A 23,750-nucleotide genomic window follows, 5' to 3' on the forward strand; every position below is an offset into this window, starting at 1 on the left:
ACGAGATCTCGGCCAATATCAGACCCCATAGGACCTGAGCTGCACTCGTCTGGCGCGCTTGTTCCCAGCCGTACCAGTAGTATACAGCCGCTAGGGCGGTGGTGTAAATGAACGGCGTGTATCGGAAGACGACGATGAAGAGGCGGATGAGGAACCGGCCTCTCACATTATTGCTTATCATCGTTTCGCGGGGGGGAGAGCTCCAAGCTGGACGACGCCACCAGCTACCACTTGGAGAAAAGTATATCGATGTGACGGGGTGACAAGGTGGGATAGGTATCCTCCGATTTTCTCAAAAACTCTGTTTGTCCATGCTGATACAGTTAGAAAGAGTGGACGAGGCCTGAATTCAACTTTGTGTGCCCGAGAACTTTGGCAAACGGGGCCCATGAGCTTCCGATTGGGCATGACGTCAATGTCACCCCAGTCACAAAATTTGGTGCAGAAATACATGGACCCTGGGCCGACGGGTGTTGGTGGGACCCAGCATCGGCTTGGGAGGCGCAAGCCCATAATACAATGAGATTGCGCGCTCGAATGTTGGGACAAGATTTACTTCAAAACTTGGTATTTACTGATCAGTATGTAATTTCTTCTTTTTTCTACGCTTAAGAGGTCGATATTTGCATCATGTAACTGGGTTGGTATTGTATGTACCGGGTTGATTTCTGCCTCGGGATCTACCGAAGGTCAATCAGCACATGCCATCATATTCACCTCGCTTGGTCAACACCTGACACCGAATACGTCAGACTTTCCAGAGCTCCATCGATTCTCAAGCCTTGCTTTCATATGCACATGCTTCAACTAGATTGAACTTTGTTGCTTGAGTCAACTACTAACAACGTTGGGAACCAGAAGCAAGAATGAAACTGCTTGAAACCCGGCCGGTCCACTTCCGCATCCTGAGTTAATCGCAGCAACAAACGGCGCATAATACGCCTGTCTGGTAGCCTATGTCGTTTGTTTGATCGCTGAGTCGCTCACTCTGTATCTGTCTTACCTACCTGGTACTCAGACTACCTGGGCAACGTGATGAGCAATCGTGTGCCGAGTCAGCCGGATCAGCAAAGCTATCTCTCTGCCCGAGATGGGATATGAATTCTTCCGACATCATGCTTATGATGCAATATTGATGCTTCTTTAAACCTGCTGTCGATTTATGTTTACATTAATCGAAGTTCACATGTTAGAGGCTCGTTGATGCATAGCACAAATGAAAGCCATAGTGCTGCTGACGAGGCGCATTTCCAAAGTCCAGCGTTTCATGCTAGTAAGGTATTGCGCGGATGAAACTTTGGGCGACGGAGATGCTGTGTCATACTCCACGTTGGAATCATTTCCAGTTTGATACCATGTAGGACAAATACATCCAGATGCACTTCGGCACGCGGAAGAAAAGAATAACGGAAGATGTACCGATAACCAAAGCAGGGAAAACAAACATAGCCACGTTGGGGCGATTCTGACTCCAGGGTAACGGGAGAGCCGTTGACGCGCTTGATTTGCCACCTCACACAAAACAAATCGCACTAAGAAAACCCGTTCTGTTATTAATAGAACTTTAAGAATCTGATGAATGAGCGCCATGAGTGTAAAGCCACAATCCACAGGCATAACTATATGCTCCGAATCGGGCCATCAGTTTAACCACTTCCGAAGTTATATATCCCAAGAGCTTCATTGAGCGGATGAGCGCCATTCAATCGTCACACAACACACACAGCAGCAAAATGATTGAAAAATACATTCTTCGTGTTACGGCGGGATCGAGCTACGATGAGAGCACTCACATTGAGGTCCCGGTGAACGAATCTGCGCCCCTGCGCATCAAGAGCGATGTTGCCGATGTCGAGCTCAATGTCCGGATACAGGATTACAAGGGACTGCCGCGTGGTTCACCATCAACTTCGCCATACTTTTCCACAGAGCCGCATGCAAGCAACCAAGATCAGTACAGCATCTCGTTCCGCTTCACGCCACTCAATCCATCCAAGGCAAAGGCTGCAGATTCCGCAGAGGATCTTGCTTTGGGGATCAGAGCTGCGGATCTGCAGTTTGGCAATGACTTTGACCGCCCTATCAGAGACAAGCTGCCGCCAGGCTTCAACACTGCCATGAACATTGTTAAGTGGTGGATTGACCCTGGTCTTGATGGCGATGCATACGCAGATAAGCCCTATCTGTACGGCCCCGCGCTGAGTTCGTTCAATGTCGTGTCCGTCGGTGCGGGCGTCTTTGACGAGTCAAGAGGCGGTTTGTGGTTCGAGGAGGGAGGGGACGAGAGAGGCAAGAAAATCCGTGAGGTGAATAGCGTGCCCAAGGAAAGCAAGCCGAGGATGAAGTGGGCGTTGTCGGATTCGAACAAGGAGAAATGGATTTGGGAGTATGGAAGGACGTACGGCATTGACTTTTTCAACCCGTACCTCGACTTTGCAAACCTGGCGCTGCGGCTGCCGGGATTCCAGCTTTCCGTTGCGAGATATTTGGGGGCAGAGGCTTTGAGGTAAGTTTGGCATGACAAGATTTGATGAGCGATTACTTACGAGTGTGGTGTAGGTATGACGGAAGGCTCGCACATCAGTTGAGATATGTTCTTCGGAATAAGGCGACTGGAGATGTTTATCTCGTCGTCACCTTTGCTTTATATCTCGAAGAGTCTATCAATGAAGATGGCACCGTGAAAACTGCCAATGGGACCAACGGTATCACCAATGGTCATACGAACGGTCATACCAATGGACACGCCAACGGACACTCCAACGGTTATACGAATGGCAACCATGTGAGCAATGGCATTGCGAATGGAGTCGAGACACACGACGAAGACGTAGATTAGAGAGAGGCGGAAAAGCATTCTTCTTATTTCCCCAGCATCTAGATATGACCACTGTATTTGTAAGATAGAGCCAATAGCGATTGATTTCTCATTTGAAATGGGTTTCTAGTGCGAATGTTTGCTTCTGTAGTGACTGAGTTCGTTCTTTCGAGTGTCGGTGGCATCAAATCTTGGGGATGATAGCTTGGTACTAATCTAGTACATGCCGATATAGAGTCCTGATAGCTCGACGATTATCCACTGGTCATACCCATCAATCGGCCGTATACATGCAATGATTGCAAGTGCCTCACCGCTTGATTGCTGGTGGTTAGAATAGAGAGATTCAGTGCAAATCTCGTAGCAATTCACGGCTACATTAGCCGAGCGTAGTACACGTGCTTGAGTACCCAATTGCCAAACAACGGAAGGAGCGAGCACAAACATGCGCAACTGCCCCCTTTGTAATGCGAATGCGAATTGCAAATAAAAATCTCTTCCATCGTGCAGAATTTTAGACTCAGTCCTCTTTCATTCATCCTCGGCTTTCTGTGAGTTGGTAAGCAGATACAGGAGTAGTTTCGGCACGGCTGCTGCTCTACTTCGGATCCGGATTCAATCGAATAGACACCACTCTTTGAAGAATGGCGGCCCGTACGAGTACATTGTCAAGTGGCACTAGGCGAGTGCTGTATATGCCAATGACTATCCAGGCGATTCCGTGTCCTCCCCCTATCCTTCAGTCCGACTTCGATGGCTGTCGAATTCCGGGCGGCCTCGAGCTCTGGTCCAACGGGGGATTTTATTCGCCGGGAGAGTGCTTTGAGGGATATCGTGCCATGTGCACCCAGACATCTCCAGTGAGCAACGGCTGGCCTATTCGACATGAAGAAACAGTGGTGAGATGTGTTCCAGAGTAAGTGCACACTGTAGAAAACTTGAGAGGAGGAGGTTCTAATATCCCATGTGAAAGCGGCTACGACTGTAACGACTCGACTAAAGATCAGAAATATGCCGTGACCAATTACGATGGCACTACCCTGTCGGCACCGGCCTTTGAGATCCGCTGGCGGAGTGCAGATTTAGCACATGGAGTCAGAACTACCGAGATGTTTCCGCCTGGGATTCCGACCCCATTTCCGACGTCAACAAGTGATTCATCGACATATAAACTGATTACTACTTCTTCAAATATATTTGTCACCGCCCCTACTCCCACTTTGCCAATCTCTTCCACGGTTGTGCAATTCTCGTCATCCAGCGTATCATCTTCACCCCCATCACGGCCGAATTGGGCTCTTACCCCCGGGACCATTGCAGGAATTGTAGTTGGAAGCTGCCTGGGGCTTCTAGCTGCGGCTTCGGCGATTACGTTTCTCTTCTTACACCGCCGAAGGAAAACCCAAGGCCCAAGTCGGATCACAGATGACACATGGTGTCAGCAAGGAGCACGCAAAGAACCCACCGAGTTGTCAGGCACCCAATGCCCTGCCGAGTTGGAAGACAAGCCCATGGAATTGAGGGAGCTACAAGGAAAACCCCAACCCCAGCCATGCGCCGATACCGAACAACCTCCGCATACATCATTGAGGGCGTGCCATATTAGCGTCAACAGCATTCCCATGGAAGTTGCAGCAGACCCGTCTCACTGAACAAGAGACAGAGAGAGTCGAACGAGAAGACGAGAAGACTAGAAGCCTACTTCGTTGGATTGCGGAGCGGAATTATAACCAGGTTCAATGATGAATTTATGTCGACCCATTTCCCCAAAAATCACCACACGGCGAAATTGTATTGCTTTTGGAACTCTCCAATTCTGCAGCATTATTAACCGCTGTGTTTGGCGAGTATTACTCTATCATTCGTACCGGATTTGATCAGGTATATCTTCGAAGTCTCCTATTAAAGAACTTATATCTGATGCTCTTTGTCTAGCCAAACCACTCGCGATGTCAATTGACAGCAAGACGATTTAGGTTTCTCCAACCTAACATCACCACTACGAAGCCTGCATGCTCCTGTCTATCTCTTATTGGATGTTCAAATGAAAGAAAAGGTGTTTCGGGAACATTTTTACAGGGCAAACAAATTGACAAGCTTCTGTGGGGGCCATTATAGGGGGAAGCATTGTGTCATGCACTAGTTGTGTTTGCTGTGTAGTTGAAACCAACCTCAACGGCAATGCAAAGCCAAACGCCTCAACCCTCCAATTGCGTTCGTGGTCCCAATAGCCGGCGGCCTTAGTCGGGAATAATACACCCTGAATCTCACCGTCGTCAGCCCGAGATGCAGACTCTGCATCCACTCAGCTCTTTTAATCGATATGCTATTGGCCTGAGTTGAGTTCCATCCAGGGTTCCGCCTGGATTGGAACCTAGGAATCGGAATCAGCTTCAACAGCGAACATTACGGATTTAGGATGTAGGTAAGTTTGGTCCGCTTTCATTACCAATTTCCGGCCCTAGAACTCAAAACATCGCGGGGGACGGATAAGGGAATCTAGATGCAAAGCTTGGCCTGTGGAGAAGCGCACACTAGGATTTCCACCGCTTATTCCCGTTAATCTATTGACTAACGCTGGCCAGAAGAGGTTGAGTTCATCGGCTAAAGCTTCTGTCTTGGGAACAAAAATGGATGGCGATGTACATGAGATTATTCTCCGTATCTTGGGAACTGTTCTTACAGTCCCCGGTACGAGCGAACATGATATCGGACAGAAGATCTAGGTCCGTTACCGGCGTCTAGGTAAAGAGCTTTGATAAAGAAATAAATAATCATTATCATCCGGTCGGTCAGCCGCGTGGGGGCCTGGTCCATGTGAGGGTAGATCCAACCGGCGTCTTAAAGAAGACCTGGTTATTCCCGTCGACGAAATATTAGCTCCACTTACGCCTTCTGGCCTTCGATAAATAGGCATCGCCGCTCCTCAAATCCGAGCAAACCTTGGAAGTTTCTGCTGGATACTTCGTGAGTGTTTCGGCGACGTCTTTGGTGCTCGCGCCACGAGTTATCGATGCCTTAGATTCGCATTCACGAGCCGTGTCTCTTTCTTCGTGTCGAAGCCGTCCACGATGGACATTGAAGAAAAGGGAGGAGGTCTGGACTCACAGGGGATGGAGGATTTTGAGATTGTTCGAAGCGATAATGCTGCTCGCCTCGGTGGCCCATCGCATCACGAAGAAGACTTGTCATCGAGCGAAAAACCGCGGACAGAGCAGTCTGAAGCGACAAGTCTAGGAAGCGACACTCCGATATCGTATCTCTACCTTACCTTTGAAACCGCATTGCCATCGCCCCCAATACCGGAACAGCCCAATCTCGATGGTCGAGAGCCGCCCCCATGCCCAGACTTGGCGGCTTATACGTCTCCGTTGTCATGGGGTGCTTATCACAAGAGTATCTTGCTCATACTCTCATGCTTGGCGACGTTTTTGACGGCATACACTGCAGGTGCTTACGCGCCGCCTGCAAATATTATGGCCAGTGATTTTGGGACATCTCGGCTTGTTGTGGTCGTGGGAATTACGTTGTTCTGCATGGGATTTGCGTTTGCGCCAATGGCTCTTGCGCCAATGTCCGAGATTTGGGGGCGGTACCCCATTTTCATTATCGCCGGCACCGTCTTTGTTATCTTTCAGGCCGTCTGCTCTGTCATGCCGGATGTTGCTGGCATGCTGGTATCTCGTTTCTTTGTTGGCGTCGGCGGATCGGTCTTCTCTGCTGTCGTCGGAGGCGTGTTGGCTGATTTGTGGGAAAAGGAAGAAAGGAACACGCCAATGGCACTCTTCAGCGGTGCTGTCTTGGCCGGCACCGGAGCTGGACCACTGGTTTCTGCTGCGCTGATCGAAACGGTGGGAAGCAATAGCCGTGCTTGGAAATGGTCATTTTGGGTTCAGGTCATCCTCGACGTTGTTCTCTTGCTTGCCCTCGTCCTCTTCTTCAAAGAAAGCCGAGCCTCTGTCCTGCTCTCCAAGAAAGCGAAGAAGCTTAACAAGTGGTATGAAGAGATGGAAACATACGGTATATATGGGGTATGGATAAACGATGAGTTGGCTGTATTGGCTTCCGCTGCATCAAGCCAAATAACTGTCACAGCCAATCTGAACGAGCGAAACATCTCTACGACTCCTCGTTTACGGAGAATCCGATGGATAGTCAAAGAAGATGAACAACGGGCATCCTTGGGACAGATTGTTTTAACATCTGTAAGGAGACCATTTCATCTTCTCTTCACGGAGCCAGTGGTATTTTGTTTCTCTCTCTGGGCTGCCTTCTCGTGGGGTGTCTTATACCTCTCCTTTTCAGTCGTCCCCTTTCTCTATGGCTCAGATTTCAGCATGTCGAGCAGAGTGTACGTGGCAATGATGATTGCATCGGCTGCTGCAACCGTTGTTGGCGTCTACCAGGAACATCTCTTAAAACACCCCCAATGGAAGAAGCAAGAAGAAGGCTTTCAATACTCCGATTCGAAGTTCTGGGCCTTTATGCGAAGAAGATTCCCAGCCGAAGCACCAGAGGCAAGACTCTATTTCACTTGCATCACTGCCATGCTATTACCCGCTGGGCTCTTCATTGCTTTCCTAGGATCTAATGGAAAGTCGGGATATACAAAGGCAGTTGGCCTGGGACTGGCAACATGGGGCATCTACTCCGTTTATCTCGCCACCTTCAACTACCTCGCGGATACGTATCATATTTACGCAAGTTCCGCTCTTGCGGCACAGAGCTTCTGCCGAAATGTTCTCGGTGGCTGCTTTCCTTTAATTACGAGCGTCATGTTTACGAATCTTGGGTTGAGAGGTGCTGGCGGTATGCTTGGCGGAATTGCTACAGGATTGACAGCCATTCCTTGGGTACTTCTCATTTATGGAGAAAGGATTCGCGCCAGGAGCAAATTTGCCAAAGTAAGTTTCTTTAATCTTTCACTAAGCTGAGTTTAATGTCTACAAGTGCTAATAATTTTGCAAGACCCTGATAAAAGGGTAATGGTGGAGTATAGAATTAGGGGACGATAATATGTTGAATCTTTGTTGAAGCATCATAGCGACTTGGACTCTACTATGAGAGGGTCATAGCAAATGCATATTAGATGATAAAAAGCGACAATGTTTTATAAGCGTCTCATGGTATATAGATTTGTCCACTAATTAACACAAATACTACCTTAATACTTTTCTGTTGCGGCACTACTCAAAACGTTGAACACGAATGAATACATCTAGCGATCAAGGTGCCGATGTTGGCCTCGGCCTACGTCTCGATTTTTCCTTGCACCTGTCCAAAAGCTTTTGAACCTTGGACTTCTCACAGCTAGATCGCGAGCTTTTCGAAGTGTTTGCCTCTTCGTTGCTCTCCAAACTTTTCTGAGACGGCAAGCTCGAGCCCGAGCTGACAGTATTGTTCCTCGGGCGGGTTGTCGTCTCGAGACCCATTGGAAACGATTTAATGCTTGATTTATAGACGATTGGTGGTGGTAGCTGAAAAGGACCTTCGGGAAAGATGCAAGGCTCTGGCATGACCTCGTGGTCGTCTAGTATGAGAGTTCCTTGACCGGCGTCAACCCAAGATTTCTGGCCACGAAGACGAGGCCAGAAGGTAGATGGCGCAACACGGTAGGAATGTTGTGCTAGAGGAAGGAATTTGGCCTCGGGAAATAGGGTGGCGATGAAGGCGTGGGAATACGCCTCGCTGAAGCCGGCGATGCGGAGGGAAGTGACCTTGTTGCGGAGGCGGAGGAGGTGATTGCATATAGAGAGATGTTTGTCTGGGCAGTATGACAGGTCTTCTTCTTGGATGGATGGCGGAAGGGCTAGACTTGTGTCGGGGTTTGAGGAGGAATCTGAGCTGGAGAAGGAGTCGGAGGACTCTTCGCTGCTTTCGAAGGACATGTTGACAACGTAGCCTTCGTCTGAGTCTTCGTCCCAGTTGGTATGTTCATCATCGCCATCTTGTTCTTCTTCTTCTTCGTCATCGTACTCGAATTCAAGCTCAGAATTCTCAAAGAAGTCTTCTGGGGCTGGAGAGACGACCCGAACTGTTCTCTCAGAAAGATCACAAGAAGACTGCCTGCCAGAACTTTCAGCAGACGAGTACTGGTTTTGAGGGCTGGCAGAACTAGCTCTGACAGAGATTTTGCTTTCTGAGATGTCTTCGGGTGGATCAGGAATGTCCTCTCTTTCGCCGTGAAACCGACGACACACGAGAATGAGAGCCTCAAGGGGAGCTTCTGGGGCTCTTTCGAGCTGAGACAAACTAAACTCGAGAAGCAGACGTTGAAGATGGCCAGTACCGGGGAATAAATCGATGGCTTGAGGGGTAGGACCAAGACCTAGACGGGATAGATCGACCTCAATAACGAGAGACTTGATGAAAACGCCGTACTTGTTAAGCCACGTGGTGGCTAGGGGATTGAGTCTCGGTGCGATGAATGGGGAGAAAGTAACGTGAAAAGAATTCCCCGACAATATTGCCACGAAGAGAGTGGCATAGAAGTCGAATGAGACGCTCAAGTAAGGGCGGAAGGTCGCAAGAACTTCGCCGAGAGGGATGAAGTCCGATGGCTCCCAGCAGTCTTGGTCCCAGATGAATCTATTGAGGCTAATGGGCTTGGATCCCAAAACCTCGTAAGACGCGACGAGATTCTCAAGGATAAGGCGGCGAACGTGCTCAGGAAATGTCTTCTAGGTAAATTCCTGACTCTTTTCGCTCGCTTTTGACTTTTGTCTCTTGTGTAACGCGAAGAACTTGTTGGTCAGTGCCTTCAAGGCTACACTTTTGTCGGGTTTGGCATCTCCATGCTTGTATTTGTGGTAGACAATGTCTACGGTTCGGTCCCAGGGTGGGAGACCAGAGCGACCAACGAGCTGGTCTTCACTACGCGAAGTGTTGGGGGATATGGAATATTCGGAGGCTCTGCTGGCGACGCGCTCGATGATGGATTTCGATCGAGTGAGTTTGGATGGGCTGCTTGCTGCTTGCGGAATCAGTAAGGACTTGAGCTGTGAGAACGATAGATTTGGCTGAAATTCATGAAATAGGATTATTCCAAGGTAGATGAGTTGACAGAGAGAAAGCCACAAATGTGCCTTACGAGGAGATTGTGGTGGCGATGGCGAGGTTGGTGTATCGCCATCAGCTGAGAGATCCAGCCACGATGTTTGATCCATGCCGATGTTTGTGAGGGGGGGAAGCCTCGAGATTTTCCCCGAAGGTGCTTAGGTTTTGTTTATGCAATTTCGTTGTTTCGGTGGAAACAAAGCGGCAGAAGCAAACATTTTGGCTGAGCTTGTGGGCTGACAGCAGCTGTCAGGTGTACGGCTGTTTGGTGGTAGTTGGCCAGGTGACTGACAGTCTTTGGGCAGAATACGACATTAAAGAGAAGGCAAACGTACGGCTTGTGGTTATTTTGAGCTAAGATCATTCAGTACCAGCGAGGTACCAGCGAGGAAATTGTAGCATTGGACGAGGTGTAGAGAAAAAGCCAAACAGTAGCATCCCCAGGTTAATAATGGCAGGCAGTAGTATTTCGTGATATCTTAGTCTTTGGTGTAGGTACCCATGACCATATACATAGAACATATCTATTTTTCCTTCTCATTTTCCCCCATTGAATACGACAGCGGCGCAGCGTAAAGCCGGCCTGCATGACAAAACCATATCCACGCCCGTTGAGTAAATCCTTCAATATTTTAGTTGACAAAGGCACGCGGTGATAACAAAAACGACTCTTGACTTGGCATGTGTATTTGGGGTATTTATTTGGAGCTATTTCTTCTCTTCCTGAGCCTTTTCGTATATCCAGTCGTTGAGGCCGCTTCGGTTTCTACTCTAATAGTTAGCGGATATAATACCCATCGTGTATCCGAGGCAGCACATACCGGGCGATCTCAATGGCATAAAACTGCATCCTGGGGACTGTTGAATGGTTAGACAATTGCACCATTTCCCAAAAAGCATGTCCTGGGAGAAATCTCACCGAAAATGGTTGTGTCCTGCTCGTACTCGGCCTTGGCGTTGTTCCGCACCATGGTGCCAAAGTTGTAGTCGTCCACCTTCTTCTCGTACTTCATCATGAAGGCGCGCCACCTCTCTTTGCCCGTCTTGCTCTTCATCTGGTCCTCATCGATCGTGGCAGCGGGGTCGAACTCGGGGAAGGCCTCCTTGAGGTGGTCGTAGATCTCGTCGTCGATCTTGGTCAGTCGCAGGCCTGAGCCCTTGACCTTTTCGAGAATGGCCCAGTAGGTTGCCATGTGCTGCACAACTGCGACGTGTTAGGCGAGTGAATCACGTTAAGAACGAGTATTTCTAAGTACCTTTGACGGCAAACTGCTTCTCCATCTGTCAAACGGAACCAAGAGATTGTGTCAGCTAGTTACTCCATCTTCATGCGGAACAAAGACTAAAGGAAAAAGTAGAGATGGAACGCACATCCTCCATGTTGCCCGCATCGTCGGCATTGAAGTCTTTGGGCAGGGGCCCTCCAGTTGACATGCTCTCCAAGGGATCCATTGTGACGGCTGTATCTGAGTCTGAGTTAATATCGGAGGTGTGGGATTTGGTCAGGTAGCGCAACAGTGAAGTATCCAAAAAGGATGGCTTCAATCTGCGGTTATCGCAAAATCCAAAATCTTAAGACGTGGGGCTCGGGCCGCTTGGAGGGGCAAAAAATGATGAGGTCAGTAGACAGTATGTGCGACGGAAAGCCACTGTGTTGTTCACACAGTATGCAATTCTTCAAGTGTAACACCGCAACACCAAAAGCACATATAACCTCTCCTGCAGCTGTCAATTGTTTACTAATACCCAATTTCAACTGGGCGAAATTTATGACAGATCAAAGTTGTTATCTAAAACTTAGGTCAAATTCAGTTCAGTCGCTCATCTTATATCCATTTCTTTGGTCTAACAACGCTCTAGAAAGTTCGACGACTCTCTAGAAGGTTCATCGTCTCATTTTTTTGCGCATCACGTACCAACAGCGCGACATTAGATGGTTCTCGAGGCTTCTTCATTTATGCGCTTGGGTCGTTTTTGCAGCTTTGGAACGGATGCTAGAAGATGAAAATGTGAAGCACTTGTGAGATGAAGTGTTAAAGTGGTGACGATGACGTCCAGGAGCAGCGCAGGCTCATGTGAGCCGATGCTCGAAGATGGGTTCTTGCAATGACTCTAGATTATACTCACTACAAGAGGCGAGAGGAGTGTCCGCACTTTCACTGACATAAACATGATAATAAGGTAGATTTCATGGCAATGAGAGTAAGATGTAACTATGCGAGACTGCCATCCAAATTATCCGGTGTTACCTCTGGAATCTTAGCCATCAGCGCGGCCGCCTCCTCGACCTGCCCATTAGCTTTATATAGGTCTGCTAAGTCACGTTGCGATAATAGTCGTGATGGATGATAGTGAGTGAGAATCGGCTCCCAAATCTTGACAACACGCTCTAGCAATGCAATTGCTTCCCCAGTCTGTCCGTTGCGTCTATAAGCGATTGCTAGCTCATGTTGCGATACAGTTGTTGGGCCAGCGTCTCGTTCAAGGTTGCCGTCATCACAGCCATTTTGACTTGAACTTCGTCCTCGGAACGATTCGTTGAACCGGCCAATACAATAAATGCAACAAGAGCTTCCGTACTGATGCCTTCCGGCGAGACGACTTCTGCAGCAACTTGCTTTACCTCTGAAGAAGGCAGCAGTCGCCGTATATGATGCTCGACCTCCCCCAGCTCTACTCTTTGGCCACGAATCTTGACTTGGTAGTCCTTGCGCCCCAGGAAAGAGAGTGTTCCATCCTCGTTATATCGCACTAGATCTCCTGTCTTGTACAGGCGACCGCGACGACCTGGAACATTAGTTCCGCCTCGTAAAAGCCACGGCGGACTGTCAATGAATGCAGCTTCCGTCTTGGCTGGATCATTAAGATAGCCTTGGCCTACCAGCGGACCTTCAATTAACAACTCGCCGACATCCCCTAAGGGAACCAACCGGTCGTGATTGTCAGCGTCCACAACCCAAGTAATTGTTCCTAGTCCTCGTCCGATGCTCTTGATATCGGGGTCACCAGGCATAACCTTGACTCCTGTACTGGTAATTGTACACTCTGCTGGTCCATATGTATTAATGACATTACCAGGTGCATGGATGCATGAGAGACGATCTTGCACTAAAAGCTCACCACCAAGCACCAAAACGTCGAGTTTTGGCAGGGACTCTGGGTTGAGAAGCTCAGCAACTGAAGGGGTGGCCTCGACATAATTTGCTCGCAGTTCTCTCATAGAATCCTCGATCCTATTCTTTCTATCATGCTCTGATGGGATGCACAAGCATCCTCCACAGGTAATTGCGTTTAAAAAGTTTGCCCAAGATACAGCAAAGCTATACGAGGCAAAGTCGTAAATCCGTGAGTGCCGATGCAGGTGTAAGAATGGCTGCTGATACGGAGCTGCACTGGAGAAATTGGAATGAGTGATTATTGCTCCCTTTGGAGTACCCGTACTGCCAGAGGTGAAGACCACGTATAGGAGATCACTTGGCTTCGTAGGCACACTGGCAGGACGTATAGAACCATTTTGCCCTACTGTCTTCTTGAATTGATGAGATGTAAGAGATTCTCTATCCACAATGATCGGCGTGGATTTAGTGAGTTTGGATGCCAACTCATAATTCGAAGAAGAGGTTAGGATCAGCTGTGAGCCAACTTGCTGAATGATCCCCAATAGCCTTCCAATTGGTTGAGAAGAATCGAGGGCTACTGATGCTCCACCGGCCTTCATCACGCCAAGCATAGCCACCGGCATCCACATAGACTTCTCAAAGCATAGTGGTACTATCGTGCCTGGGCCTATGCCCACCTCAGTGAGATATCTAGCGAGCCGAGTAGAAAGCTCGTCTATATGTCCGTAGGTGAGTTCACCATCCCAGGCGCATATTGCTGGGGATTTTGGCTGTTCATGTGCAATCTCAATGAATATGTCGTGTACACATCTTTCTACCACAGCAGGCACAGTGGCATTCCAGGTCCAGATGGTGTTCAGGTCAGAAGATAACAACGTTTAGCTTTGTATAAGTGACTATGTAAAAGGTTTCAGTTGTTTGATTATCGGGGGTCGTTTGGTTAGTGGGCAAACTGGCTAAGGGAACGTCATTCAATTTATATATAACTGTTTGCTTTCGCATGGTACGCTGAAAGCTTACTGAACTAACCTCCTGTTAGAAGAATTACCGGCACCCGTTGCCGGAACCTTTTAGGAATCAACTGAGACACTTATGGAGGCTTACGGAGACGGGGAGTTATAGAATGTCAGTCCCCCTAGGCACACGGAATCCCGTGTTTTCAGTTTAGAGACGGCTTATCAAGCATATCCCAGGCGCCCGGAATCCCGTGTGTTAAACTGTTTGCTTTTACATGGTAGGTTGAAAGCTTTACTGAACTAATCTTCTGTGAGAAGAATTACCGGGTACCCGAATTACCGCTCACCCGTGACCAGAACTTTCTGCGGAGACGGAGATTTACAGGATATCCCAAATCTCACGCAAGAGTGTGTTGTTAAGAGGTAGCTGTACGAGTATGAACGGGATCATTATTTGGCTACCGGCCGTAGCTGCCGGCGAGCCATGCCTCGAGTCAAGGATCTAGCTTACAGTATTGTCAGCATCATACATTCACAAGTTCAATAGCTGTCAACGGCAGCCAATCGAGACAGGCGGCCAGTATCGGCGTAAAGAAGGATGGTCAGACTAGATGTCAGATCCGCCAGGTTATCGGGCCAAACGCCCAAGTAGAGCCAGGCTTTGATAAAAGAAGTCCTAGACATAATGAGTCAGTCCCTAAATATCAAGCATTATCTCTGGCTCGGCTTAAACCCAGCCGCTTACAAGGGATCTACCTGTTACGGCGGACCGGATCGTAACATAGGACTTTTTTAGCGTTGTATAAAAACACCTAATTGAGATTATAAAGAATAAGGTAACCAAATGCTTACTTTGCCACTGCCCAGATTTCATTAGCATATAGCTAACAAATCTTTATGAGCAATTATAAAGCCTCAGTGATTATTGCATCACGGGTTTAGCTAAACCCTGTACACCAGGGATTGTAAGACGCTGTTTTATCTATACTCGTATATGCGACCAGCTGACATCCTATATGTTAGTACTATATTCCCTTGTAAAATTGGATGGTGATTACCTCCATATTTAAACCGTTCTGAAACATTTCAAAAAGACAAATTATTAAGTTCTGATTTTAAGACGAGTCTAGAGCATTTTAAGAAGACAAAATATTGCGTTCTGTTATATCGTAGCGCCAACAAGGCAAAAATTAAGCCAATAATTCCCATTATAGCAATTACTGTAATAGAACTAGCTGCTTATAAGGGATCTAACTGTTGCGATAGACATGTTGTAATATGTTTCTCCCCTCCTAGTGGGCTTGTTTTAAAGCTCTATTAGCCTCGGAAATAGCTGGTTTAACCCCCAAGTGTTACGATCCGGTCAATTGTAACAGCAATCGGTCCCTTATAAACAGCCGGTTCTGTCACGTTAATTGCTACAAGTGCGATTATTGGCCTGCATACTCTTTTGCCCTGTTGGCGCTACCGTATGACGGAACGTAGCAAGGGTACCGTTTCTAATCAACCTTTCCCATAACCAAGCCCCCGGCCTGTGAAAATATAAATAGTAAACCATTGTTCTCTATCACTAATCTCACGATATCTATGTCTGAACTCCTAATTGTGCATCACACTCAAGTTTTCGAAAGGGTTTCTATGAGACATGAATTGCTCTCCTTCTTTTGACAGTGTCTTTGGGCCTGCAGTGGCATTATGCCGTAGGCATTTTGACTTTACCATCCCTTTTGAGGAAAGTATGCTTTCTATTCTGCCCTCGAGCATCTTTTTGATAGTAGGATGCTTAAATCTTAGGAGAAATATCCACAGACCACGGAAGTCTGAGATCAATTGGTTGTATTTCTCGAAGCTGGTCAGTCTAAGCCCGTTGTGATGTTCATATACATGAAACGAAGCGAAGCGCTAAACATTGAATATATGTTCAGCTACTCATAGCTGTCTGCTTCGTACTAGAAGTTGCTTTATTAGTAGAATACTGTCGCCCTGATGCTTTTAAAACGCGGTGCACAGTAGCTGCTACAATTATATCCGTAGTCGTTGTTCTTGTCATGATAGCCCTCTCCCACGCAGAGCACACGACATCCGTCAAGCCCTCGGTAATTCTAACTACCTATCTCTTTATTAGCGTTATCTTGGATGCAGTTCGCATCAGAACCTTGTGGCTCTCTATGCAGAAGACTGAGATTTCGATCCTATTCACAACCACCACTGGGGTCAAACTCGCTATTCTCATATTGGAAAATATACCAAAAACACTTATTCCAACGTCGGTGGATAAAGGCATATCTCCAGAAGAACTGAGTGGAATCTTCGGTCTCTCTCTTTTCACATGGATTCTGCCTATCATGAAACTTGGATTTCGAAAAACACTCGCAATTGATGACCTTTATGTTATCGATGGAGAAATGGCCTCTGAGTATTTGGGGCATAAAACTCAACGAGAATGGAATAGAGTGGCTGGTAAGTCATTGATGTGACTCTATCAAATTCGCCAGGCAAATCCAGCTAAAGAAGATTAGATCCAGTCGAGACAATCGGCAAGCTCAGAAGGGGACATTGATCTGGATTATTTCCAAGACCTTGAAAACGTCAATCTTTGTGCCAGTTATCCCACGACTTTTCTTGACTGGATTCACATTCTCCCAGCCATTTCTCGTCAATAGGATGATCAGATATCTACAAAATGATCATGAAGAGAATCTGTCTACTGGTTACGGACTGCTTGGAGCATACGCGCTAGTATACATTGGAAGTGCAGTACGTGCAGCCAGAGAACGCATGTTGGGGAGTAGATCAATGTTGACATGGATTTCAGATTGCAACTGGTTGGTATCAGCACCTCACCAACAGATGGATCATCATGACCAGGGGCAGTCTGATCACTCTCATCTATAATAAGACTTTAACAATGAGTAGCACTGAAGACGAGCGACTCAGTATGTCTCTCATGAGTAACGATGTCCAGAGGATCATAGCAGGTCTAAGGCCCCTCCATGAGACTTGGGCATGCACACTGGAGGCAGGCCTAGCTATTTGGTTGCTTGAATTGCAAATCCGTTGGGCTACCGTCGGTGTTGTCGTGGTATTTTTAAGTTTGTCTTGCCCATCTGTCAAAGGCACAATGAATGGGCATTTATATCTAACATGTTATCTCCAGCATGCACAGGTCTTACCCTCCTGGTTTCCAAGTACATAGGCGAGCGGCAGCGAGTTTGGATACAGGCTAGCCAGAAACGAGTGAATGCGACTGCCAACATGCTGGGATTGATCAAAGAAATCAAGATGTTAGGTCTAGAGTCTCGCTTTCGAAGCATTCTGGAGTCTTTCAGAGACCATGAATTGAAGGTATCAAAGGCTTATAGACATCTAACGTTGATGTCTATCGTTCTTTGTAAGTGAAACCTGAGTCATTTCATTGATTTGGGTCAAAGAAACATTTCGAATATGTTCCCACTAACGCAATAAAGCTTACTCTACCTCAATCTTATCACCTATTGTGGTCTTCGCCATCTATACAACAATCGCGAATAGAGATCACGAGCCTCTAGATACATCTAGAATGTTTACAACGTTGACTCTGATCAGTCTGCTTGGAACTCCTCTTATTACTTTGTTCCAATCTCTTCCATCCTTGCGTTCAGCGTTATCTTGCTTTCAGAGGATACAAGTATTTGTTGAATGCGCACCTCGTGACGATTATAGGGTACTCATTCAACCTGGCAATTCAAGCTGCAGCATCTTAGTATCTCATGAGAAGTCTAGCGATATTGCTTCGACTTTCGTGTCGGCGAATCCTAGTACAGATGCAATTGTGATCCATGATGCGAGTTTTGCTTGGCTTCAAGGAAAAGTTGCCATTCTGCGCAACATCAGTCTGAGGGTTGCCCATGGCAAGCTACTGATGGTTGTCGGCCCAGTGGGAAGTGGAAAATCCCTTCTCATGAAAGCAATGCTCGGTGAAGTGGCAATTCTAAAAGGTTGCATAAGTTTGTCGGATCAAATCGGATATTGTGATCCAACTCCCTGGCTGAGAAATACAAGCGTGCGGCAAAACATCATTGCAGCATTGCCCTTTGATGAAGCATGGTATTCCACTGTGCTTCATGCTTGTGCGATAGATAAGGATATTGAAAGATTTGCTAATGGTGACTTACATGCTGTTGGCAGCGGAGGGATAAATTTGAGCGGCGGGCAAAAGCAACGGATCGTAAGTCTACAACGTTAACAATCTTCTCCCAATCTAATCTCCACAACTTAACTTGAACACAGGTCTTAGCACGCGCGATATACGCCAGACGGAGGCTACTGATATTAGATGATGTCTTCAGTGGCATTGACATGGAGACAGAGGGGCTCATCTTTCATCGTCTTTGGGGATCTAATGGTCTTCTTCGACGACTACAAGCGACAGTTGTCTTGGCAACTCACGCTAGTATGTATTTCCCAGGTATCTGGCATTAATTTCCATACTGATCAACACATGCAGCACATAGACTTCGGTATTCGGACCAGATCTTTGTTTTAAGCACCGAGGGGGTGCCGCTAGAGCAAGGCACTTTCGATAGACTTACCGCATCAGATGGCTACATCGCCTCTCTTTACAGCGGCTCGGAGAGCAATCGTCAAGACTCACAAGAACTTCAGAGAGATACTATCGCCTACAATGCAAAAGAGGAAAACAATATGGTCGTGGCAGGGCAGCCTATGAATGACGCCAAGCACGGGGAATCACATTCAAGCAAAAGACCGCGCTATTTATGGGTATTATTATAAGGCTATTGGAGCCATGCACTCTTCAATATTTGCAATGACAGCCGTTGCTTTCGGCGTTTTCTTGAAAATTCCAGGTATTTCTCTATTTCCATACAGTTTGTATATGTCACTGTGATCGAAACTTACGCCTTTACGTGTTTAGATGTCTGGGTTACATTATGGTCTAACGCAAAAGCTAAAACACCAAACCAGCGGACCGCATATTGGCTTGGAATATACTCGATGTTTCAAATACTCGCTATCGTATCCTTGGCGACTTCTATTTGGTGCCTTTTCCACTCATCTCTGAAAATTAAAATTAGACTGTTAAATGTCTGACGAGTCATGATAGGCACTTAATGTCCAGGTTTACTACCAGCTCGGGGAAAAGACTACATACATACTTGCTAAACTCTGTACTAGGGTAGGTTTAATACTGATTTCTTTTGATGCCTGCAAGACTAAGCATAATATTATAGGTCACCTTTCTCATTCATTAGTGCTGTCGAAGTTGGCGTGCTAATAAACAGGTATTCCACGACCGACAACTTACCCTAGTCCTTTTATTAACAACATAGTAGATTCAGTCAAGATATGTTGTTAGTCGATAATACTTTACCTTATGATCTGTTTAATACCGCTATAGGTAAATCGATCCCTTCATTTTTCTTATGGGCTCAGCAGCCTCTGTCAACCACATCTCAAGCTAAGACTATGGCAGAGATGGTAACCTGCATCGTACAACTTGCGATCATGGCAATCTCCAGCGTCTACATTATCGCCATTTACCCACTCATACTTTTATTACTTTACTTTCTCCAAAGATTTTATCTCCGTACATCGAAACAACTTCGAGTGATGGAACTAGAGGCCAAATCACCTTTATACGAGCAATTTCTGGAAACAATAAGTGGAATATGTTCTGTTCGGGCGTTTTCCTACCAATGGGCCTTCCGAACCCAGAATGACCAGTTACTTGATGACTCACAACGACCACTGTATACCTTGTGGGCTCTGCAAGCGTGGCTAGGCGTTGTTCTAGATTTGACAGTCGCAAGTTTGGCTCTTATTGTTGTTGGACTTGCTATCGGCCTAAGGGACAAGGTGCAATCCGCATCCATTGGAGTTGCGCTGCTTAACTTGACGAGTTTGGGGGAGACGATAAAAAATGTGCTTACGGAGTGGACATCTCTCGAGAATTCCATGGGGGCAATATCAAGGCTTGAAAGCTTTAATCGAGAAACCCCTTCCGAAAATCTCGCCAGTGAGGTTCAACAGCCTCCAGCTAACTGGCCGAGTGTGGGACGCGTCGAGTTCAAAGCCGTGAAAGCCTCTTACAGGTCAGTCAATATGGGTCCAACCAGAATTGATGTTGCCTAACACTAACATTGCAAAGGCAGGATTTTACCTTGGCTCTAGACGACATTTCACTATCAATTGAAGCAGGTCAAAAGATTGCAGTTTGCGGTCCAAGTGGCAGGTGAGAAGAGTTCATTACTGGGCAATTGGAAAGCATACTAATCTTTTCCAATTGGAAAGTGGCAAGTCATCCATCGTTGTCGCCCTTCTAGGGATGCTTGAGCTTTCTCACGGCAGCATAAGTATTGATGGCGTCGATCTGTCCACATTTTCCCGTCACGAAATCCGCTCACGTCTCAGCTCTGTGACGCAAGAGCCGTGTTATTTTCCTGGCACATTTCGCCTTAATTTAGATCCAGCAAACTCCATCTCAGAAGAAAGAGTCAGCACAATTCTACACAAATTAGAATTGTGGACAAAAATCCAACAAGAAGGCGGGTTAGATGCACAGCTTTGTTTTGATGCCTTTTCCCACGGGCAGAAACAGCTGTTTTGTCTAGCTAGAGCAATTTTGAAAACCTCAAAGATTTTAATCCTTGACGAGGCTACAAGCAGGTATTATTTTACAATCCACCGGCCTTGGTTCTTGTTGTTTCCTTCTGTTCGCTATCGAGGTTATCAGCTAATCATTTTACATGTTTGTACAGCGTCGATAAAGAGACTGCTGAAACGATGGAACGTGTGATTGCCGAGGAATGCCAGGAACGCACAATCATCGCAGTTATTCATCGACTTGAATCCATCAAATACTATGATAGGATCATTAATCTAGACAACGGAAAACTAATAGCTGAAGGTACATAGAGAACGTTCAGCAGCTTTTGTCAAACTTGGTTTTATAGCTTAAGGGCCTTCCTATTGCATTCATTGCTGCCTTAGTAGTGCGCGCACCGCTATTAATACAAATTGTCCCAGAAGAGACTGGATGCTCGCTAGAATTCTTACACGTCAATTGACAGCATAAAGCACAATACAATACTTTGCTGCCAACCTATGAGTAAAAATGACTTTATGTTTAACCCGAAGCTGAAATATTCAAGTGATATATCATAATAATTTTAATCTTACCTCATTGCGGATCTGCGACGTTGCGATTAATTGTCTTGGTGGTCTAAGGTACTGCGCTGCCGCCCTGTCAGATTGTCTCGATTGAGCCTCATAGCACAGAGCCATTCATCATGAACATACTTGCGGATTCAATTTTGTGATTTGTTTTCCGCTAAGTCCTAAATCTAATTTTGAAGGAGAGATTCCGTATGGCTGAGAAGTAGTTCGGATTTAATCAGCATTTGAGAGATAAGTGGGAGCAAGGAAGTCATTGGTTTGGTTGAAACTGAACATTTACTGTACAGACGAATAGACATCAGCACTCTGGAAACGTTATACCGGCTCGGGTTGTGGCCTGGGAGTATTTCTCAAAGAAGAATTTCATCCTCAGGCACATCACCATTTTCCACCCTACTTCTAGCAACTCAGGGTATTGGCCACGTATCAACAAGGGACTCTGACTCATTACTCTTAAACGTCCCCAGGAAGGTCAAAGATTTTATAACAACAAGACTGTAAAAAAAAAAAAAAAAAAAAGAGCCAGATCATTTACTTTACGCTATAGTATATGGGGAATATACTAAAAGGTAGAAGAATATATTACAGGTCAGTTTTAGGGCCTTGACAGTATCAATATTTTGTTCATCCTTGACTGAAACCGTGTTCGCTACGTGTCCTACAGACATTAGTTTTCGCCCGGTTCACTCATGTTACAACCAAGAATGGAAATGGCCGAGACTTATATAGCTATACAAGGGGGCTTACGTGGCGCCTACACGGGACAAGTTTAAAATGTTAAGTAACTCCCCTTAATACAGGTAGCGTAGGGCTTTCTCTGTAAACTACAGCCCCTTACACACTCGTATCACGTCTAGCTGGCCGATTCCAGGAAGCACATGCGCTCGAGATGGCTAGTCAAATAATGTTCAACTCTATGAAATGGTCTCTTTATCCAACCGACTCTTTTGAGCACTTCACATTTGAGGTGCCCTTGGTGGGCGCGAATTGTATTGCTCCTTGACTTTGCCATATTCCTGCCTATTATTATTGTGGTATGTGTTGTCTCTTTTCAGACTTGTTTCCTCGCCTCAAGCTGCTTTATACGTATAGTCTTATCTTGACACCTTCTGACATTACCGTGTTTTCCATATCTAGTTGAATTACACTTTGCCTCACGTCTATCCAGTCTTTGCCATTACACAAGACGAGGAACCTATTGTACACGATTCCCCCAATCTCAATAATGTTACCAACAGACCATCACCCACCTCTCCTTCATGAACAAATACTTCATCTCCATCCGCTATCTGTCGACTCCTCGTGAAGAACGGCGGTATTTTAGCCAACTTTCGCGGCCTCACCCTTGCTCTATTGCAATCGATTACCACGTCGGGTCTTATCGGTTACTACGGTCGCTTTCTGGGCTTTAAATATCACATCTTCGCAAGATTGCTCCGTTCCCTTTTAATGGTTCAGTTCTCCACACTATGGTTGCACCTCGTCATCGCTCAAACCGACCGGCCGTTCTGGAGCCGTGTGCCTCCCTTTAAGCGTACTTTACAGGCAACCTGGCGAGCGACTATCCTTCACTGGGCTGCAGTAGAGCTTACGGGGCTGTTTCCTTCCATGGTCGCTTCGCGGATGAATATTGATTGGCCCTCTCCCGGTCTCTTTGGGCCGGACAATACCTACAGCTTTCGCCTAGACATGGCCGCTGGCGATGCTATCTTCTATTTCAAGTGTGCCGCCGTCATTTTCGCCACCGTCGTCGGCTCCATATCGTTGTCCCTAGTCAAGTCGTCTTGATGCGAATCCAGGCTTCTCTTCTCCCTGTGGAAGACAGCACCATTATTCCCTTTGACCGTTCTTTCAAGGGTCGGGTCCAGCCGGCTCGTACGAATGGTCGGGATTATGCCACGATTTCGGATGCGTGGCGTAGTTTCTCTTGGGATAATTAGCGGGGGTTGATAATTCTTTCCTTTAAGATCATCATTCTTTCTCTGTCGCTGATCTTATTGATGTGCGCGGTCATCAGTTTGCAGTGGGTTATGATTGTGACGCAATCTATGGAGATAAACGAGTATCTCTAGATTCTCTTGACTGACAAGAGAGTGAACGTCCCCAAAAAGGTTGGTGTGGATTGTACGAACTATATAGTACTGCATCAAACAATATTGGTCTTCTATTACATCTAGACTATTGCGCTTCATTATGTGCATCTAGGACAGAGTGTGTTATCGCTTGATTATATTCAGGATAGTAAGTTCCGCACTTGAAACCTTTGGTATTTCTCATTTTGAACATGTAATAGTACTTCTTTGTAATATAGCACCATCTATTGAACCCATCACCCTTGGTGAACTCTGACGGTTGCACAGTACTAGCTACACTATGCTACAGACTGGTTCCGTGCAGAAACGCTTTTATCATGATGAAATCCAGACACCCGTTTCGCCTTGTACTGGATTAGAAATAACAATGATTTGCATCTTTGCATCATCTTTTCGTCTCTTGTTTCATCTCATGTTTCGCGTTGTAAGAAAACAGTGATTCTTTGTTGTTTTGCGCGTTGGCTTTAAGTCACGCCTCCGTTGGAACAATATCAAGGTGGAGATGGAACAATGCACAGGCTCAAGCCTCATT

The 23,750-nt window shown here is 46.5% G+C and overlaps 8 protein-coding genes across 8 annotated transcripts; 5 read left to right on the top strand and 3 right to left on the bottom strand.

The window, feature by feature from the left end:
* Nucleotides 1–1,733: 1,733 nt before the first annotated feature.
* Nucleotides 1,734–2,839, top strand: M431DRAFT_487822 (hypothetical protein; the record flags this gene model as incomplete). The annotated part of the gene is made up of 2 exons (XM_024916506.1): nucleotides 1,734–2,506; nucleotides 2,560–2,839. 2 exons carry the CDS (start codon nucleotides 1,734–1,736, stop codon nucleotides 2,837–2,839), a joined length of 1,053 nt encoding a protein of 350 aa, XP_024767888.1.
* A 623-nt stretch (nucleotides 2,840–3,462) lies between these two features.
* On the top strand, nucleotides 3,463–4,470 carry M431DRAFT_501290 (hypothetical protein; the record flags this gene model as incomplete). Its single annotated transcript, XM_024918002.1, has 2 exons — nucleotides 3,463–3,734; nucleotides 3,792–4,470. The coding sequence occupies 2 exons, from the start codon at nucleotides 3,463–3,465 to the stop codon at nucleotides 4,468–4,470; spliced, it is 951 nt and encodes a 316-aa protein (XP_024767889.1).
* Nucleotides 4,471–5,788: 1,318 nt separating this feature from the next.
* On the top strand, nucleotides 5,789–8,002 carry M431DRAFT_128509 (hypothetical protein). The gene is made up of 2 exons (XM_024912373.1): nucleotides 5,789–7,722; nucleotides 7,787–8,002. Exons 1-2 carry the CDS (start codon nucleotides 5,890–5,892, stop codon nucleotides 7,802–7,804), a joined length of 1,851 nt encoding a protein of 616 aa, XP_024767890.1. The 5' UTR covers nucleotides 5,789–5,889; the 3' UTR covers nucleotides 7,805–8,002.
* On the bottom strand, nucleotides 7,899–9,984 carry M431DRAFT_547114 (hypothetical protein; the record flags this gene model as incomplete). Its single annotated transcript, XM_024921242.1, is given in 4 exon segments — nucleotides 7,899–9,495; nucleotide 9,516; nucleotides 9,536–9,788; nucleotides 9,909–9,984. The coding sequence occupies 4 exon segments, from the start codon at nucleotides 9,982–9,984 to the stop codon at nucleotides 8,044–8,046; spliced, it is 1,782 nt and encodes a 593-aa protein (XP_024767891.1). The 3' UTR covers nucleotides 7,899–8,043.
* A 328-nt stretch (nucleotides 9,985–10,312) lies between these two features.
* M431DRAFT_513787 (hypothetical protein) lies at nucleotides 10,313–11,647 on the bottom strand. Its single transcript, XM_024920097.1, has 5 exons — nucleotides 11,246–11,647; nucleotides 11,131–11,155; nucleotides 10,794–11,078; nucleotides 10,696–10,732; nucleotides 10,313–10,640 (listed from the first exon to the last, which is right to left on the bottom strand). The coding sequence occupies exons 1-5, from the start codon at nucleotides 11,324–11,326 to the stop codon at nucleotides 10,583–10,585; spliced, it is 486 nt and encodes a 161-aa protein (XP_024767892.1). The 5' UTR covers nucleotides 11,327–11,647; the 3' UTR covers nucleotides 10,313–10,582.
* Nucleotides 11,648–12,314: 667 nt separating this feature from the next.
* On the bottom strand, nucleotides 12,315–13,856 carry M431DRAFT_100532 (hypothetical protein; the record flags this gene model as incomplete). The annotated part of the gene is made up of 1 exon (XM_024911221.1): nucleotides 12,315–13,856. A coding segment is annotated over one exon (1,542 nt), but the record flags the coding sequence as incomplete, so codon positions are not given.
* Nucleotides 13,857–15,594: 1,738 nt separating this feature from the next.
* Nucleotides 15,595–20,864, top strand: M431DRAFT_501296 (hypothetical protein; the record flags this gene model as incomplete). The annotated part of the gene is made up of 18 exons (XM_024918003.1): nucleotides 15,595–15,801; nucleotides 15,875–16,409; nucleotides 16,492–16,706; nucleotides 16,765–17,058; nucleotides 17,139–17,340; nucleotides 17,417–18,156; nucleotides 18,219–18,381; nucleotides 18,436–18,570; nucleotides 18,596–18,635; nucleotides 18,669–18,796; nucleotides 18,865–18,988; nucleotides 19,054–19,125; nucleotides 19,181–19,231; nucleotides 19,283–19,347; nucleotides 19,423–20,041; nucleotides 20,098–20,181; nucleotides 20,241–20,615; nucleotides 20,708–20,864. 18 exons carry the CDS (start codon nucleotides 15,595–15,597, stop codon nucleotides 20,862–20,864), a joined length of 4,206 nt encoding a protein of 1,401 aa, XP_024767894.1.
* Nucleotides 20,865–22,014: 1,150 nt separating this feature from the next.
* M431DRAFT_501297 (hypothetical protein) lies at nucleotides 22,015–23,197 on the top strand (the record flags this gene model as incomplete). Its single annotated transcript, XM_024918004.1, has 5 exons — nucleotides 22,015–22,101; nucleotides 22,263–22,352; nucleotides 22,434–22,898; nucleotides 22,925–22,987; nucleotides 23,066–23,197. 5 exons carry the CDS (start codon nucleotides 22,015–22,017, stop codon nucleotides 23,195–23,197), a joined length of 837 nt encoding a protein of 278 aa, XP_024767895.1.
* Nucleotides 23,198–23,750: the final 553 nt, after the last annotated feature.

The sequence above is a fragment of the Trichoderma harzianum genome (assembly GCF_003025095.1).
Source record: "Trichoderma harzianum CBS 226.95 unplaced genomic scaffold M431scaffold_27, whole genome shotgun sequence".
NCBI classification, from domain to species: Eukaryota; Fungi; Ascomycota; class Sordariomycetes; order Hypocreales; family Hypocreaceae; genus Trichoderma; species Trichoderma harzianum.

Excerpts from the sequence above, each read along its gene's own strand:
- M431DRAFT_513787 (XM_024920097.1), bottom strand. The coding sequence starts at position 11,326 with ATGGATCCCTTGGAGAGCATGTCAACTGGAGGGCCCCTGCCCAAAGAC. Across the intron at positions 11,156-11,245 it reads ATGCGGGCAACATGGAGGAT|ATGGAGAAGCAGTTTGCCGT; the intron begins GTGCGTTCCATC and ends TCCGTTTGACAG. Across the intron at positions 10,733-10,793 it reads GCAGGACACAACCATTTTCG|TCCCCAGGATGCAGTTTTAT; the intron begins GTGAGATTTCTC and ends ACCATTCAACAG.
- M431DRAFT_128509 (XM_024912373.1), top strand. The coding sequence starts at position 5,890 with ATGGACATTGAAGAAAAGGGAGGAGGTCTGGACTCACAGGGGATGGAG.